This window comes from Pyrgilauda ruficollis, unplaced genomic scaffold (genome assembly GCF_017590135.1).
Source record: "Pyrgilauda ruficollis isolate IOZ18807 unplaced genomic scaffold, ASM1759013v1 scaffold39, whole genome shotgun sequence".
Lineage (NCBI taxonomy): Eukaryota > Metazoa > Chordata > Aves > Passeriformes > Passeridae > Pyrgilauda > Pyrgilauda ruficollis.
The window spans coordinates 5,268,777-5,287,947 of NW_024525378.1; the positions used below are offsets into that span (position 1 = coordinate 5,268,777).

Genomic DNA, 19,171 nt, shown 5'->3' on the forward strand with positions numbered 1-19,171 from the left:
TTGGAAATAAGCAGCTGGACAGATTGGTGATGAAGAGGTCCATGTTACTTCAAAAGGCAAATTCATTCATACTTAAGCACATACTTTTCTTAACAAGTGCATTTCAAACACAGATTTGAGATTGAAACAATCACTGACCTCTCTCCAAAAGTATTTGCACAGGGGACTTCCAGGAGGTGGCCAGAGAACTGAAATTCCCCTCATGAGAAGGAAGAAGGTGTGTTACCTACCCCAAGAGAAGTGAGAACAACAGATCTTCATCCCTGCCGAGTGCCAGGAGAGAGGAGTGAGTGCAGGAAGGGGCCGTGGCCAGCTGGGAGCAGGGTGCCCGCTCAGCCCCTCGGCAGAAAGCACTGTGCACTCAGAGTCACGCTGCTTTATTGGGTACCGAGCCACAACTCAGATATTGCCTGGGAGCCGCCTGGAGCAGCAGGGTCTGTCCTTTTGTCCCTAACAGAACCAGCAGGACACTGCCTGCTGTACAGACAGTAAAAATAAAATGTCTCTGTTCAAACTCGCAGCCGGTTTCCGTTGACCCAGGTACCGTGAGAGATGCGTGCTCCCCGGATTAGCCATCGGCATCGATCCTGTGAGCTGTCAGGAGAACAAGCAATGGACACACGCTGGAGCCCACCATTGTACCAAAAACAGGCAGGAACACTTCTGGCTGCTAATTAGACACAACTCAAACACACCTCCAATGCACTTCTGGAAGCTCTGTCAGTTGGATGTGCCGCTCACACTGGGCAGGGAACTGGTCTAGAGCAAACAAAGGTCTGTGCCCTTGAGCCAACCCACCAGACCCACAGGAGTGCCAGTAAAAGTTGTCACAAGCAGGTACTAGTTTCACAGAGCTATTACAGCAGGGAAAATATTTTGGCAGGTAAGATAAATGGGGACAAGGAAGAAATCTGACGCAGGCCTTCATACATTAAATTTAGTCCCCAAATGGCCACGCAGTGCTGCAAACTGCACAGAAGGACACTGGCACCTGTGGGAGGCCTCTGCTTCCAGCCCCAGCTAGAGATACAGACTAGCTGGTACAAACTGCTGTAGAGCTCCTGCTGGATTCTTTTGGGCCTTACTTCAGAGGCAAGTCATGGTCAGTCCATTCCAACAAGACCAGTTCTGAACCCCAGGTCTGTGTGCTTCACCACAGAGCTGAAGTAGTCTGTAGAACCATTACTGGTTCCCCAGGGAAGATGCTGGGCAGTCTGTGCTACTTACATTGCTTTGGTATCCTGAGGGCCTCATTGTCAGCTGACATCACTTGGTGCAGAACTCCTCGGAATTGATAAAGCACTTTCAAACTCTTCTCCTCACCCACACAGGGGTCGTAGAAGCCTGGCAGCCCAGCCTTGAATCAGAGAAGGACAGACTGAGCATCAGGGAATGGACTTTCACAGCTCTCCAGTTGGCCAAAAACATTTATTACTGCCAAGGACAAGGTGTCATAAAAAAGAGTTTTGCTGCCAGCAAGTTGAGACACTGGGGAATAATCTCCACAAGTTTTTGGTGCATAAAAGTAAACCAGGGGGTTGGGAAGTTTCTGGTGTACAGCCCCAAGGTCTGTAACACCCACTGTCCCTGGAAAAGCCCCAAAAAACAGAAGTTGCTTGAAGTTTGTAATACTTGCTAGGTAAATGGCATCTGTGAATTGATCCTGAAAACTGGAGAGATCCCCTACAGGACACCACATGGTTCAAATGAAATTCTGGGCCACGCATTTGAGTCCCTGAATCTGGGCTTTGACAGAACATCTACATACCTTGGAGGCCTCTGTAAGGATGAGTTTAGAATCCTTCACCAAGCACTGCAGAGGCACAGTCACATCTATGACCTTCACCTTCTCGTTCTTCCTGCTGTTGTCATTAACAAACTTCCCATACCAGGCATTCACTACAATCAGACCTGCATTTCCCAGGAAATCACAACTGTGATGGAAGGCTTTCAGTGACAAAAAGACCATCCCAGCATTTTCTCTTGCTTTCAGTGAGATTTAATTCTCTTGGCCTGGACCCACGCTTCCCAACAAAGAACAACATTTTTACTTGGCATTGTTAGCAACCTTCAGCACTAGAATGGAGTGACAGGACTCAGTGTCACACTCATGTGACAGTCCAAGTGGATTTCAGTTTACTTTGGAACATTCTGTGGAAAACTGCTAGTAACCATAAGAGATCAGATTCCCATTATGATCCAGGAGCAAACCATGTAAGGGAGAAATCAGTGAAAGCTGAATTTCAGACTACAACTTTTGCACCTTTTATAGACACACCTCTCTCTGGAGAAGAGGTAATTCCAGACTGTTGTCTTCAGTCTGTTGATCCACTTCACACCATGTCCCAAGATAATATTCTGTGATCCCTCCTAAGCTCAGGCACCTGGAGCTGAGTCATAATGGGGCTCCCCCACTACGTGCACAGCAGCAACTACAATGCACTTCATCAGGAGCGGGAATGAAGAAACAACACTTTTGCATTGTTCCTTCTTCTCTCCAAATTTATAGAACAAGTAAATGATATTATAATATTTACCCATTCTGGCTTCCTCTGCTTCAATTATCCTTCGGACTGACTCCTGCATTAACCGGACCTGTCACAACACAAGTGGCAGAGCAGAAATCACACAGGGTCAGACACTGTGGCCAAAGGAGAATGGTCCAGAGGGAAAAGAGTTTCCTTTCACTAAGGGGACTGAGTTACAAGGAAGACTCACTGCAGCTTCAGCCTCCTGCTTCTTCTGTAGGATGTCACTGGCTGTGCTCTCCCGCTGCTTCTCCAGCTCTCTGGCAGAAGGAAGGCAACATCTCATCAGGAATACACAGCTGGGATTCAGGCAGAAACTGGCAGGGTCTCCTTACCCACCCCAGTCACAAATGACCCACAGCCTCACACAAATAAACCCAAGTGAAACTTCCTCAGGAATGTGCAAGCTCACCTCTCCTTCTGTGCCCTGAGGTAGGGTTTGATGACCAGCCTGTGCATGGCAAAGTAGATAACGAGAGGTCCCACGGTGGCATAGAACACGGCGCTGGGAAGCAGCTGATCTGTTAGATGGACAGGGAAGAAGTAGGTCTGGCTGGCCCTATTCAGCCTGCAACAAAGAAGAGCAGAGGGATGGTAAGAGGAAAAGCAGAGCTCGATGTGCTTGATGAAGCACACTTAGCAGCAGTGCTTGCTGATGAACCAAGGGGAGATGAATGAGGAGCTCAAAATGTGAAAGCCTGATAAACTGAAAAAGCCAACGGCAGAAAAGGCAGCTGACACCAGCCAGAGCCAGACTTTGAAGTAGCAGCTCGTGACAGTACCTGACCATTCTGAAGTTCTTTTTCTAATCTTAGGAGAATTTGCTTGGTCATTAATTTCAACAGAAAAAGGGACGAACATCCTCATGAAAGAAGAGAAAATGCTTCTAGAGAAGGCCTGTGCTAATAACACTGGTATGGGCCTTCAGGGCAAGTGTACATTAATATTTTTCTGATATCTGTAACAATATTTATTTAAGAAAACATGAGTTTCCTTGGGCCTGAATTCTTTGGGCCCTTCAGCACCCCACCTGTAGCTGGCCCCAGTTCAAGTGCACCACAGCACAGGGACACTTAATGAGCTCTGTCCTTCTGTGAACTGCACCTTGTTAATGGTGCAATCACCTGCAATAGGTAATGGTAATTCCTTAATTCAAGCATTCACTTGTATAGAGCACAATATACATGGAATCCATCTCTAGTAATATTTTCAGAAATCTTCCATTCACTTACCAGAGTGCTCCAAATCTCACTGTAAGCTGTATTTCAGAATATTCTGATGCACACACACACACAGGTGGCTCAGGCTGTGAGTCACACCAGTGGAAAGCACCCATTGCTTATGATGGGCTTACAGCTTGCACTAGAGTTCAGGGCAGCTGCACCCTCTCCCAGTGATGTATCAATACACCTGTATTGATCTGGGACTGGGACCTTCCCACCTGAATACTGGAAATAGAATCATGGAGGTTAGGGTCAGCATCTGCAATAAAGAGTTGAGATCTTGAACTGACTTGATTTTCAAGGACACTCCTTGAGGAACACCAACGCTGACAGTGGCTCCTAAAACACTGTGTCTGGAGATCTTCCTCTCTGCTCCATACTCCACAATGGTCCCAAAGAAACCCACCCTAGAATGACAGAACCAAGAACTGTTAAGACAGAGAAGACACTTGAATTTCTCTTTACTGAATCCTGTAATTCCCAAACAAGTAAAGCATAGAAATGCATCTGTTTGCAGCAGATGTTGGCCTCTGGAAGATTCACAGTGTATCTCCAAGGTGAGATGAGACCTCCCAGCTTGCTAAGTAGTAAACAAGAACTTCTGGCTTTCTTATTGGGATGATACAGAGATATCATACACAAGCATTATAAGTTCCATATAACTGCAGAAGCACACAGAGCCAAACCTCCAAGACATTCACTTCAGCCATTACCAGATTTAAAGAGTGAAAAGCAGGCTCCCAAAGGCCACAGAAGCATTTGGTTTGTGTGGAACCTGGAGGCCTGCAGCAGCAGGAGAGGACAGAGTCCTCAGGCTGTGAGCAATGTGAATTCCCTCTGGAGCACTTACTTGAGAGAACCTTTCACTCGTGTTTGATCCTCATCCTGAAACTTATGCTGGTAACTGACCATCATGAAAGAATGGGGGATTCCCAGCTGAAACACAAGAGGCACAAATGTATCAGGACATACCCTTGATCACTGCTGCCCCCCAATTTCCTTTCTCGACCTTGAAGCACGGAACACAAAGCAGTGCTTGCCACTCACAACCTCTGCTGTCCATGTTGTCCTGACCCTACTGTAAGCTTATCCACATCACCTATGACAACGCCAAGAGCTGTGCTCTGCCAAACATATTAGGTCTATCACAAGATATACCAGTTGCTTCCATAACCCCTAATCCCAAGGCAAAACACTGCTGGGCCAGGAAGGTGAGGCTGCTCTCTCCCACGAGGGAGGACCACTGTGCTGCCTGGGTGTCACTGTGATATTTTATGAAAAATCCCCTGGCCAGGATTTTTCTCCTGAGAAGCTGAGAAGCCTCAGAAAAGAAATGTAAACAATAATTATCTGATTGCTTTGGAATGTGGTCTGGAGATTGTTTACCAACAGGTGCATCTTTGATTGGTTCAATGTGGATTGTTTTAACTCAATGACCAATCCCAGTCCAGCTGTGTTGGACTCTCTGCTGTGTCACGGGTTTTTATTATTCATTCCTTTCCTAACCTTCTGATGTATTATTTTCTCTATTCTTTTTAGTGTAGCATTCTTCAATATAATACAATATCATAATATAATAAATCAGCCTTCTAAGAAACACGGAGTCAGATTCATCTCTTCCCTTGTCCTCGCAAACAACTCACCAACACCTGTGGCTCTCACCTGCATTGCCACAGTGAGGTGGCTGGTTTTGGTGTCCCTGACAATACTGGTGTTCATGGCTGACTGGATGCCCCACCTCCACTGCAGGTAGCCCATGGTGTTCTTGTCCAGGTTGCGGGCCAGGACCGTGGTGAGGCCGGGGCGGACCCCGCGGGACGAGAACTGCAGGGCACAGTTTGTGGTGATGAAACTAGAAAAATGAGGAAAAATTTATTAGTGAAAAAAATACAAGCTCACAAGTGGCCTCAGAGTCTTTCTTGCTCAGGAAGTTTACTGAGTGCCCAGAGAGCATCCTGCAAAAAGCGTGATGATTGAGGTTTTCAGGGAAAAGTAAAAATGAATTCAGACTGCCCTGAGCACAGCAGTGCCCAGGAGAGCAGGCTGTGCCCTGGTTTATGGTCTGTGCCCAGGCACCCAGCCTTCCCCTTCCTGCCCTGTGCAGGTAACATCCTGTCTCTGCAGAACAGCACATTGGGCTGCTGGCACAGAGCAGCCCTGCTATCTAATAATCCTTGAGCATCAGCTCTAAAACCACTGCTAAAGCACTCTCTGGAGAACAAGAATCCTGTGCAAGTTCTGAGGAATGGCAGATGCACTAAATTTGAAAATGTAAACAGAAGGAACCTGTACAAGCTCCTGTGATGTTCTGACGTGTGGCTCCAATCATAGGCCTTACCTTGTATTCTCCTTTGCAACGTGAGACTTCTATTCATTTGTGAACAGACATGATACTAGTGGCAAATTTGGCATTATTTTCCTAAATTATGTGACATCATTGCCTGTTTTGCTGTCAGAAATGTCCTCTCACACATGGAAGCCTCAAAAGAGTTCCCCATTTTTTGTTCTGTTCCCAGAGCAAACTTCTGTTGCTCTGCCTCAAGTATGATGAATCATGACAGGATCAAGTACAAATCTAAGGGTGTGGAACACAGACCTTCCTTAAAATGGAAATATGAAAAGGGAGGGCACCAATACCCAGAAAGAATGCAGGCATTTTGACAATACAAGTATGACCTTAACACTAAAGTGAAAATACCTTATTTTGTAGGACAGAAAATGAATCCAAAATTAATGTGGAAGAGAATTCAAGTCATTGAGCTCCTTATTGTGGGATATTAACCACTAGGCCATTTTGCTAATATTTACCATCTTGGTGTAAGATTACGAAATATCTTCAGCCCGAAGAGAGGTCCATGAAGGTCTCCAGCTCCAAACTCCAACTGTTGGAATACACAGTGCCAGGGTGTTAGAAGAAAACATCCTTTACAATAGTGACAAAGTATGGCACGAGCATCAGGTTTATCACAGCTGTTTTACACATCTGAGTAACATTTACCCCCTCTTTCAGCACCCTCCCTTTTCTTCAGCTTTGCATCCAGAAGAAGAAAAGATGTCTTGCTGAGCTGGAGCTCAAGAGTAAAACAAAGCCAGTTTTGTAAAGCTACAGGTGACTGCTACTGGCACCTGCTTTGGTCACTCCAGGGAACGTGGAGAAACTCTCACAAAAATCCTTATGGAAATCAAAAGCCTCCAGTGTGTGAATGTCAAACAAGAGGAAGACTCCCACTCTCCCAAGCTGAGGAAGCAGGCTAGCAGGAGCTCGTGTGCAAGAAGGAAGGCACAGGCAGCTGCCAGCTGTACCAGTGATGCCATGAGCACCTCAAACACAGCCCAGCTTGCAGGTGCAACGTGGGAGCTTCCAGCTGCTCAGACCAGATCTGCTGCAGGGGAGTCAAACTATTTCCCCCATAACTTCTTCCCAGGCAAGCAAAGCAGTTTTGGAAGCAAAGGCCAACTATCACACTGCCCAAGAAGCCTGCTCACAGCACTGTGCCTTCAGAAAGACCAGAGACATCAGGTAATAATTTTGTCTGCACAGGTAAAAGTACAAATTGCACGGCCAAATGGAAAGGGGAGAAAAATAAGAAAAAACAAGGTTTGGTATTCCCTTTGTCTCAAATTCCTTTAAGAATTAATTTTTCTACATTTTACAGAACACAGAAAATGAGAGATGAACCACAGCTAAAGTTCCCCCAAAAAGTAGAACACCAGGTAACAGATTGAATATAAAACTGTGTAACAGGTGTACTCTTACCTCTCCCCAGCCCTTGGCAGATGTCACTCGTCTCAGTGCAAGATTAATTGATCCCCCTCCATTCCCATTCTGGGTGGAAAGGTTACCAGACAGTATTGCTGTATCTGTGGAAGTCAGGGGTGCCTGAAAAAGGAATATATTGTTTCAAGTAACTCTGATCCCAGTTCACACATTTAGTGCATGCTCTGCAAGGACATAATCACCACTGCAGAGTGTAAATGGTTCTGTAGTCAAACATCAAGCATGGCAAAAAGTCAGATAATTCTTACAGTACCAGACACTTGTGACACCTGTAATGTACCACCTTGAAGTCCTGACCTTGAGCTGTAAACCATTCTCATCTCTCTGGCAGACTACATTTCTACAACTCTCTGAAAGAGGAAATGCTTCCCATCCTTTTCCTTATGCACATCCTCAGGACTGGGTGCCAGCTGCTTGATGAACACATCCCATTCAGTGAAAACTGGGCACTGACCATCTCCACTGGCAGGAGGGCAGGACCAGTGCAGCCCCCAGACCAGATGCCCAAAGGCTACAGAGCCAACCCACCATTGTGCTGGCCCCAAGCTGCCTCTTCCCACCTGTGCTGGCCACTGTGTCCCCCCCAAACCCTGCTGAGAGCCAGGAGCTGTGTGTTCTGAGGTGCTGCATTCACCCTCCTCACCTCGATGGACTGGGATATGTGCATTTTGTTTATCTCAATCTGGGGAAAGCTGCTCCCAGGCACATCTTCATACTCCTCGTCATAGCGATCAAACAGGTCAGTGGCATCTATTCCCACACTAATTGTTCCCTGAGGGATGACAAGTGAAACAGGCATTTAGCATTAGCAAACATCTGGCGTACACAGAACGAGTGGCTGAACCATCCTTGTGTATGATTACATTTTTGTGCAGCTTTCCATTGTTCTGCAATTACTTTTACCGCTCTAAAATGCATTTCCTAATGCACAAAGCAAAAGTGAATGATTACAATATTTCAAAACAGCAACATAAATCATCAAACAGACTGGAGAAAAGGCAGTTTTTCAGCACAAACTCAGCTTGCAATCCCAGAAGGTAATTTTTCTATTGTGACACATTACAGAAGGAGGTAGAATACCTTTACACAGCAGGTTTCTTCTTTCCCCACAAAGGACTGTGTTCTGTCAGTATTTAAAAGTTGAAATAATATATTCTAGAAATTGATCTTCTTCAATGGAACTTGGTCAGAAAACCTCTACAGGCTTCTTCTTATGAGTTACCTAAACCAACTTAATACTGAACTGTATCATTCACTTGCAATTGACCTTGTTAGTAAAATATTTTTATTTATTTTTCTAATTTATATTTTGTGATCAGAAGGAAGGCTTGACAAAGACATACTTTTAGCAAGTGGTAAATATTTCCTTTCTTAGACCATAGAAAAACTTATTCCTACAAAAAACTAGGCCACAGCACAATAGTCTGGCTACCTGCTGCTGTGCTCCCTCAGCCTAACTACAAGAGTGTGTTTCTTTGAAAAGAGCACAATTAGGTACTTGTCTGGGTCATATAACTTCAAGAGGCATTGGAAACCTTCCCTATGGACCCATCTGACAGGATCCCAACTCCCATAAAACATACGGATTGCAATAAAAACCCCCCTCTGTGCACAAGCACAGACTGAACTCTGAGCAGCTTCTATATGGGAACTCAATAGCTGGGTAGCTACAAACCCCATCCACACTAAGGCCCAGCATGGCTGGAATAAATCCTATTTCAGTCTGAGGGAGGATTTTTCCCTGATTGCTCCACTCTAATCAAATGCTAGACTGTAAATAAAGGAAGAACTGCAGAGTCTCACAGGACTGAAACCTTTTCTCTGCCTGGGCTCCCAGGCTATCTATTTGCTGTGGAGATTCCCAGCCTCTTCTCAGTGTTCATTTTCTGAGTACTTATGAAGCAAGAATTGGATAAATATTTTAAAATTGAAAGGTGTGGTTATTTCCAGTTGAACCCTGGAAGAGGGGCTGTGCCCCAGCTGTTTACTAACCATCCTTGGCAGCTGCTGAATTTCAGAGCAATTACATTCATTGTTCACCAACAACCAGCTTCTGCCCTTTCTGCACTTTCAGGAACCATCTGCAAAGTCACCTTCAAGTGACTGCAGACCCAGCTTCTCCAGTTTCAGCCCTCTCCTATGCCATTCTGTTCCTTGAAACAAGGCCAAAAGAAGAGGGAAGCAGTGGAAAACCTCTAACCACCCTGGAAGGGCTCAGTCCTGTGCTAGCAAACACCCATGTGGAGACAATCTTGGTGTATTTAGCTTATTGGTGCCACAATGCTGCACCCTTTGGAAAGATGCACCAAGATCCACATGCATTCCTGAAATTCATTGCACCTCCTTTCTCTAAAACACACTCAAAATACTAGGATTTCCTTTTTCACATGTATGAATTGTACAGCAAATATTCCTCCCAAGGGAAAAACACCTGAACCTCTCCATGAAAATCCACAAGATCTGTTCAGAGAAAAGGAGTGTCTCCCTGTTCCCCAGCAGAGCTCCTGCTCTTCTGCCTTTCCCTGAGGTGAGAGGTGGACCCTGGGCAGACCCTCCACCTCCTGCCAAGCAGGTGAAGTCACCCTCGGAGGTCTGTGGATCCTGGCAAGGAAACTGGTTCAGGCACAAGCACAGGAAAAGCAGCAGATGGTAAAGTTAAAAATATTCCCAGAGAACAAGAGCACCCCTATGCCTCCGGATAATGGAGGGGATGCTGCTGCTCCAGCTCCCATCAGCCACCTGCTCCGACCATGGAGGAGCTCTCCCCATGGAAGGGCAGCATGGAAGGAGAGAGCTGCAATGCCTGTCAGGAGTCAGTGGTGCCCACACTGTGCTGCACAGAGCAGCATCTCAGCAAGGCAGGAAACAGGAGTGGCACTATGGAACCATCAGAGCTGGGATTAGCTTTTCAAATCACCTTTATTTGTCAGCCTGTGAAAAGGAAACAGGCTTCACTGATGGAATTCGTACATGTGCCAGAGGAAAATATACTTCCTCCTTGCTTTTTATTTAGGGATTTACCTTCAGGAAGGTGATACCTGGAAGTTGTGCCAGGCTGTGCCTTGAGGGACCTGTGTTCCTTACATATTGACCTTCCACAGCAGGAAAATAACTGGATTTAATTTCTCCTAACAGAAAGCGGTTCTTCTTAAACCTAGTAATGAACTTTTCAACCCTTCTGCACATCTTTGAAAGCAAAAACAAAGCTCTAAAAGCAAATAGGAGACTCAATTTCAACCCTCCAAATTGCCTACATCTGGTTATTGCTCAACATTTCTGGTTAAAATGCTTTATTTTTGTGAAACTGTTTTACAGAACCGACAAAATGTTGGAAATTTTAAAATAACTTGTGCTCGTGTATGAAATGATCACAGCTGTGCTCCCCAATTCCACGGGAACACTGCCTGGAGAGGAATTTCCATGGGCTGCCAGCCTGCAATTGCTGTAAACACCCAGATGGCTAATTTTATCCCAGGACACAGGCTGAGGCTCTCAGTGCAGCTCGCAGCCACGGCGAGGCGCCCGGGGAAAATGTCACATTCCTGAAGCAGGGAGCAGCAGAGTGGGAGATAACCATGCCCCTCTCTGAAAACATCTCTCTGACCCCACTCACCCGCACCTCCAGCAGGGATAGTTTGCCCTGCCTGGCTTGTGGCACACAGAAATCCCTTCCTGCCTGGAATAAAGCTGTCAACAGATACTCACACAACACTTTATGCTTGTTTACCCTTCTAGTACAAACCAGTTCTTAGTGTCTATAAACTACCCACAGCCTGGAGATCTGTACAGCCCAATTGCTTTGCTAAGAGCAGTGCAGATCCAGAGGTGGTGCCAAGGTGAATGTCTCAAAATATTACAGCTCTGCTTAGATAGATGTTTTTCTGAAGATCCAGTCCTAAGCACCACTGCAACTCCCCATCTGTCCACTCAGAAGAATGTGATTTTACACTAATGTATGAATGCATTTAGTTAATAGTAAATGCAGCTCCTGGATAATGTTAGTCGTTGCTTAAGAACCAGGATTTTTGTGATTCAACAAGCTTTGAAACTTCAGTCAGGGACCACCCTGACAAACCCCAGGTTTGCCTCACACTCATCAAGCCAAGAGCCAGCAAAGTCACTGATCCATCTGAGCTATGGATACTCTGGCCAATTGCCATGTCCATCTCTCCCTGCCATCCCAAAGGTATTCCTGAGCACCTCTGACCAGCCAGGGTTAGCTGAGGTGAGTCACTTGGGGTCAGAGTCTGCTGCTCAAACAGACCGAGATGGGAACAGCATCCAGGATCATTCTCACCCTGAGGGCACAATCACTCTTTCCAAAAACAGGCACTAACTGACACTGGCAGACCCCCAACCCTGTTCAGATTGACTTTGCTCACTGTGCTGCTGGCCAGCTGGCTTAGGGATGCCTCAGATTTGTTGCTGGTTTCAAGGTGCATTTGAACAGCTCCCTGCATTGTTGTGACACTGCAGCAATGCCAAAGGGAAAACCTGTCAGGTAGCTGCAGCGAGTTACATTTTATTTAATAAACTTGGAAAGAAATCATAAATATTTCAGTGTTAGGTCTATTTTCTGAAAATTGCTGAAAAAGGTATTTTGTCTCAACACGTTTTGCTAAGAAAAGAAGAACATTCAGTAAGGGATTATCCAAAGAATGAGCTGTTTGCCCTATATTATGCAGAGAAACTGCATATGCAAAAGACAGAAAGTCATGCAGCAAGTGTAGACACCTGAGGGGCTCTTTCCTACAGGCCCTCACCTAGGCTCAGCTCACCCTGCACACTGGTGATAATTGCAGACCCACTCTTGAGACCAGGATTAAGTCTTTGCTTACCTTTGGATTAGTTCGCTGCTGCAGTCTCCTCTCTTCCCTCTCTCTCTGCAAACGCTCAAATTCTTCCCTGATTTCAGCTGCAGTTCTCTTTCGTTCCACAACCTGCTCAAAAAGAAATGAAAACCAAACAATTACCAGACAGAGGCTGCTCAGGGCATTGCAGTGCTGGGGTTCAGAGGCCTTGGGTGCAGGATGCACTAACACACTGCCCCAGCTGCTCAAAGCCACCCTGCAACAATTTCAATAGTCAGAGTTTGGAACAAAGCACCTGGGCCAGATCAAAGGGCAGGCATGAGAGAAAACCCCACACCTTGAGAGAAGGGAAAATGGTTTTGTTATTTCCATTCCCTTGAGAAAACCAGGGCAAAGAGCTGTCCAACCACAACTACAAGACACTGCAGTGCAGTTGTTACCCTCAGCGATCCATTAACCGCTCTACCAGCTGTGGACACAAAAATGAAAATAAGTGAATTTACCTCTGGCCTGAGGTAAATTGTTTCTGCGAGAGTTGTGTGATTTTAGGCTATGCTGGTTCACAGCTGCTTACCTGACATGGGTCAGGGAATGAGGGTTTTATACCAGTTTTGGAATGGATAGAAAGAGTATTGGATCTGGCTCTTCAAAATACGATCAAGTCTGCCAAAAGCAGTTAAAAAAAAATCTGTTTTTCAAAGCATCTGTTACATGCTGGATCTGCTCCACATTTCTAGCAACTGACTACAAGTTTGACCTTGGTGCTGACCTGGCCCAATACCACAGGATTCTGCTTCAAGCAGCACAGTGCAATCAGCTAGGGCTGGCAGAGGCTAGCAAGGGACACAAGAGCTGGACAGGCATGAACGGACAAGTTCTGTTTCCAAACCCATAACCAAAACTAAACCAAAACAAAAACACAAAAAACCCCACCCCACCCCAAAAAGCCTAGGAAGAAAAAGTAATTGCAAACTCAGAAGCTAGTTGATGCTGAAAAAAAACAAGTTTTGGATGAAAAAGATGGGACTAGATGGACAATAATGACACATTTGTCTCAGATAAAGATGTTGCCTGTCATGGTAATATCCTTCCAGGGAACTCTGAATGTCAGGTTTATTGTTCTCCTGTCAAGTGCAAAACCAAAGGGTTCTTTGAAAATCCATCATGGTGTTCCAGCAGGGACAGAGAGAGAGAGACAGAAATAACTAAGCAAGGATGCCTTCAAACCAAGAGGCATTTATTACCAGCCAGGTGTCAGTGCAGCTGACAGAAGCATGGCAGATAAAGGTGGGCTTAGTCAAGGCCACTGGCCATAACGTGCTCAATTTCTCTCACCTCCCAGCCTTCCATCTCCAGTCCTCTCCTCCCATATATGTCATAGATGGCTCTGGTCTGTGGATCACTAAGCACTGTAAATTGAAACAAAAAGAGAGGAGAGAACTCAGTTTTTGGTCTTCTCCTCAGATTTCAGACCAAAACACACACGATATTTGGAATTCAAGCACAGATCCTAGAAACATCTCATGCTACAGCTGCACATTTACCCCTCTGATGCTTCCACATGCTTTATTCAGAAGACATACCGAATTTTCCCCACAACAAATCAAACTTTTTTCTTCTTCTTTTCCTAAAACAAGAAAGTGGAAAGAACACAAGAGACATGCAGCCTGAGTGAATGTGCAGCGGGGTTTCTAACACTGCATTCTTTGAAGGTGACACAAGCCCTCTAACAAACATGGAGATTATGAACAATTTGGCCAGAGCAGGCCCTGGGCCCTTCCTGGGATTGCCATCCAGCTCTGTCTGGCTTTCAAAGCTCTGTGGTGCTCCCTTTGATCTTCCTCACCAGCCACGTCCACTGATCCTTTCCCACCTAGTCCCCACACATGGTACCTGCCAAGCACCAACAAAGCAATTTCCACAAGGCAGTTCACACCTTACCAAACATCAGTAAAGGATAATAGCAAAGGTGTATGTAGAATTTAACCTCCCAAAATGCCACCCAACACAATGGACAACACAAAACACAACAGGAGACTGCAGAACAGTTACTTTAGAAAAAGACTAGGCACAGAATTAGGAACAGTCTCTAAAGGGTAAGGCATATTTAAATGCATAAGCTCCTAAACACATCTTTCTGTAAAAAAAAATAAATCAGAAAATCATTGCTATTTCCTCCTCCAGGGTTCTAAGACCAGCTTTATCATGATCATGTATTTCTTGAGGCTGTGGGATAACTGATGTGTCCCCAGGGAGCTGGGGGAGTATAGTAAGGCAAAAAGAGGCTTATACTGGTAATTGAGTTTTGGTCTGAACTAGTGGAATATTATTGGACTTGTTAAATGTCACAGGCAGACATTGCTTTTTATGAATTCTGATAAAATGAATCTTTTGTTGTGTGATACTAAGAGGTGGAAGAGGAGAAAGAGAAAATAGAGAGGAGGCGGAGTGGCTCATTTCCAAGATGTCAAAATTTTTGCTTGTAACATACTACACTCACATTTGGTACTAAACAAGCACCAACTTCCATGTTCATTGCAAGGCAGAGCCAAGAGCAGACAGAATATTCAAAGGGAAGCTGCTGCCTCTAATGTAAGGCCACTCATCACACTAAAATGAAATTATTGAAGCATTAGGACTTTTTGTTCCGCACATCATCAAGGTCAGACATTCCCTGCTCTCCCAGCAAAACCTTCCACATGTCCTAACACCCAGCCTAGGGACAACAGGAAAAACTCCACACATGCTCAAGTTCAACTGGAAGGAACAAATGCTTATCAGTCAAAACCAGGGGTGCAAAAAATAGTCACTCATATTTGAGGTTGAATAGGGGAATATTTATTCACCATTTTGCTTTAGTTTCTCTTTAGCTCCATTACTGGGTGCACCAGGTTTGTAACATGGATGACTCCTACCATTCTAATCCATCTGCACTCCAGGTGCAACTTGCACAAAAGGATTAAAGTAAATTTCAGTTTAACTCAGAGTATTTGGAAAGGGCTTTGGCACAAAAATAAACTAACTGCTATGAATCAGTTGTCCTCCTCTCAGTTAGAGCATATAGAAGAACTTGCTAGAAATGGAGACCACAGCCAGGTGACAGGGAACACAAGCCAGGGATGCATCAGTACAATATGAAATTATATCTCTATTTGAAGCTTTTCAGCCTTTATTCTCCTATGGAAGAGGTCTTCAGAAGTATGGGAAGTGATGAGAAGATCATTTACAACATGCAGGAGGTAAGACAGACACTCCACATCTCATTCCCTGCAGCATTCATACGGCATTTCTCTGCCTTATGGTACAGAAGCAGGAAACAGCATTGTTAAGCACAAGCAAATTTAATTATTACTTTGTAGTAACAAACAGCTCCAAAAAGCACGAAGACACAGCTCCCCCAGAAACCCCCTGCAAAGCTCAGCCTCCCCCTGACCTTCATACGCTTGGTGGACAAGGTTGAAGAGGCGCTCAGCCTGGGCTTTGAGCTCGGGGTCGCGGTGCTTGTCGGGGTGGTACAGCATGCACAGCCGGCGGTACGCGGCCTTCAGCTCCTCCTGGGAGGCCTGTGGAACAGAAACCACCAACAATCAACTCAAGGACAGCCAATGCCATTTCCAAAAGGCCACTCTCAAGATCAGTCCTGAAAGGGAAGTCTGTCTGCTGTTACACTGCACTACTTTGGACCGAAATCAAGAATGGATTATTGCTTCACGACATAAGTTAATAAAATATTCAATTATCACACCAGGATTGTCCATGTTATCTGTAGTGCAACAAGGGACCTCAATAGCTCATCAGTGCATACCCAGGTATAAAAAAATTATGTAAAACCCCACCACTCATGTTCAGACTTTAGTTGTATTAGGCAACTACTATCCCCTCCAAATCAGAAGAGCAGGAAAAAGCAAAGTCATCTCAGATGAAAATACATAAATCCAGAGATCTACAACAAATTCTACTCATATTTCAATCTTAACCCTCAAGGGGACATTGCAACTTTCCAAAAGCACAGACTTTCCACAGCTGTAAAGGTAAGAAATGTAAACCCATGGTTCTGCTCTCATCCCAGCACCTGCCTTGTGCTCCCCATTCTGCTCCCCAGCAGTTGTGCTGTGAAGGAGGAAGGTGCATCATCTGTCCAACAAAGGCACAGACAGAGAACCATGAGAACAGTGTGCCACCAAAATCATCAAGAATGAACCTGCCTTGTCCTATTCTGCAACCGCTCTGGGACCTCAGATGGCACCTGGCCTCCTTCCAAGGACATGGATGGCTCTTTCAGAATCAATAGGGAAAAACCCCTGCTCCTTCCATTATCATCTCCCAGCAATGTTATTTTTGGACTCCAGAGAGTCTTGGTAATCTCCCCTCTCTCACCTCACCCTGCTACATGCCTTGCATTGCAGTTCCTTCCTGCCCATTCCTTGGAGATTGCTTAACACCTGCTTTTCAGAAGTGCAGTTGCTAAAATCAGCCAGAACTTCCCCGAGGCAGAGCTTGAAAGAGCCCAACCATCCAGTTCCCAAACTGTCCAGGCAAGAACCAGTTCCTGGGCACAGGAAGCCATTCCAGGAGGAACATCCAGAGTAAAATAACCAAAACCTGATGGTCCAGGCTGTCCCCAGGGGCTGCCACAGTCAGGACCCAGTGCAGTCAGTGAGGGGGGCACTCAGACAGGACTGGATTTACAGAAACAAATTCCACTTACTGTTAACACCTTTCAAGAAGCAAAGCTGTCACAGGTTCCTAGCTTTCACTGGGGAAATAATTTCTTGAAGTGACATCTTTTTTACCACTTGTGGCAAGGAGGGCCAGGAATCCGTTCGGATTTGAGGACAGCTCGGAATGTTTTTTCTGCACGCTGTATTGTTGTTTGTTAATGTTTTCAAATGATGCATCAAAAGGGGAGTTGCCAAATTTGCTGGTCCCAAGACAGTAAGACATCTACAATTAACTTATTTCTTTTTACTATCTTGTGCTTTCTCGGATATCAAATTTAAACTCGACAAGGAAGGCAGGGGAACATATAGGCCCAAAATGGCATTTTTAAATCAAATTAATGATAAATGGTTTAATGTGCTATTGATTATATAATAGAAATGAGCAGGTTCATTTTTCATAAATGCCATGTTCAATAAAATGTTAGATTGGGCATTTCATCATCACTGAGTAGTTTGGGTCATTGGTTCAATATTCCATGAGCAACAGCCTCTTCAAAACCACTAAAGAAACCCTGACATCGTTTTCAGACTGCCAGGAAATGCAGTCACAAATAACAGCATGTAAGCTACATTTTTATTACCAAAACACTGGTCAACATTAAAAGGCCTCATTTAAGGTCTCAAACACAGCACCACGTTTTTAGCAGACTAACATGTCTAAAAGATGAATCATTCACACACACAGAGCAATTCCTGCTCACAGGATCCTCCACGGGATCCCTGCAGCTCCAAGCTCAGCTGCCACATCACTGTGCTCAGCACCCAGACATGCTGTTCACCATATCCACTAGAGGACAATACTACTAAAAATAATTAGCAAAGGGCAATTAACAAAGCCCCACTCCTCTCTGTTGGAATTACTCCTTTGCAGACCCCTTTAATTCAGTTTCCAGCTCCCCGCTGTACAAAACCTGAATGTCCTGCTCTGGAAGCCTGGCTAAGTTAACCATTAAACTTTCCCCAGCAGTCACAACCCCTGCGTGGTTCCCACCTCTCTGTTTTAACCTCTGCACGCTGCTGACGTTTTGGAGGGGAATTACGAAAGCTCCCAAGGAATGTACAAGCATGGCCTTGCCGGCTTTAAACCCGATGAGGGCTCGAAATTTTTTTTAAAAGGAGCTCAGCATCAGGGAGTTCTGCAAACAGTGTGACCACCACACGATGTTCCTTCAGGAATGCAGCCAATTCCTACACATGAGGCACAGGAGACTGTCCCAGCAGCTCAGGGACTGACAGGAGTTCCAAAGGGAATCCTTCCAAGCTATCAGGCTGAATGGCTTCCAAGTCTGGATATCCTATTGCACGCAGCAGTGGTGGTTCTGTACGAGCCTTGTCCAGCTACAATGGCTACACCCAGGCTGATGGACTTGATGGGCTTTTTATACATATTTATGCACACACAAACACATATAACAGATCTATATTGCAGCTGCACTCGCTGAAACAAACTACAGCACAGTTCCTACATCCAGATCTTTGTAGATCTACCTAATAATTACTATTAAAAAAAAGCAGTTATCTCCCAATAAGTTCCAAACTGTTCCGGCGTAACAAATTCTTAAAAGTGAAATCAAGGATTCTCGAGCCTCCTTTTTTGGAGGGAAAAACGTTTTGCAAAAAAACCCCTGGCTGTTTCCAAACTGGAAAGGCTCGGGAAGCTTCCACAGCCGTGCCCGAGGGACGCGGCTGCGCCCCGCGTGAGCGCAGTTGCATCAGGAGCGCCCCGGCAGCGCCCAAACCGCCGCGATTCGGAGCAAACCACGCATTTCACGCCTCAGCGGGCGCTCACCCGTCTCACTCAACCGGGAGCTCCGCGGCCCGGGCCGAGCCCTCCCGCCCCGCCGCCGGCGGCAGCCGCCCGGCCCGGGCGGAGGACACGCCGCAGGGGCGGCGCTCCCGCCGGGCGCACACGAGGGTCTGGTCTGGTCTCGCCTCGCCTCGCCTCGCCTCACCCCGCCCGGCCCCGCGGCCGCACCTCACGGCGCACGTTCAGCAGCCCGTAGTAGTCCTCGTTGTCCGGCGCCTCCTCGCCCAAGGCCGCCGCCATCGTCCCGACCTCTCACCCCGCGCCGCGCGCTGCGGCGCCCCCCGGCGGCCCGGCGGTCCGACC

The 19,171-nt window shown here is 45.9% G+C and overlaps 1 protein-coding gene across 3 annotated transcripts; it reads right to left on the reverse strand.

Moving 5' to 3' along the window:
* Nucleotides 1-361: 361 nt before the first annotated feature.
* DNAJC11 (DnaJ heat shock protein family (Hsp40) member C11) lies at nucleotides 362-19,168 on the reverse strand. Of its 3 annotated transcripts, none has more exons than XM_041476623.1 (16): nucleotides 19,037-19,168; nucleotides 15,774-15,903; nucleotides 13,676-13,749; nucleotides 12,368-12,469; nucleotides 8,173-8,301; nucleotides 7,509-7,631; nucleotides 6,560-6,633; nucleotides 5,414-5,603; nucleotides 4,602-4,687; nucleotides 4,042-4,158; nucleotides 2,941-3,096; nucleotides 2,719-2,788; nucleotides 2,538-2,595; nucleotides 1,769-1,911; nucleotides 1,228-1,357; nucleotides 362-594 (listed from the first exon to the last, which is right to left on the reverse strand). In XM_041476623.1, exons 1-16 carry the CDS (start codon nucleotides 19,106-19,108, stop codon nucleotides 569-571), a joined length of 1,680 nt encoding a protein of 559 aa, XP_041332557.1. In that variant the 5' UTR covers nucleotides 19,109-19,168; the 3' UTR covers nucleotides 362-568. The 3 variants fall into 3 exon arrangements, with proteins under 3 accessions (XP_041332557.1, XP_041332558.1, XP_041332559.1); XM_041476624.1 differs by having other exon boundaries at nucleotides 19,014-19,135; XM_041476625.1 differs by lacking the exon at nucleotides 19,037-19,168 and adding an exon at nucleotides 18,851-18,992.
* Between the last annotated feature and the right edge of the window lie 3 nt (nucleotides 19,169-19,171).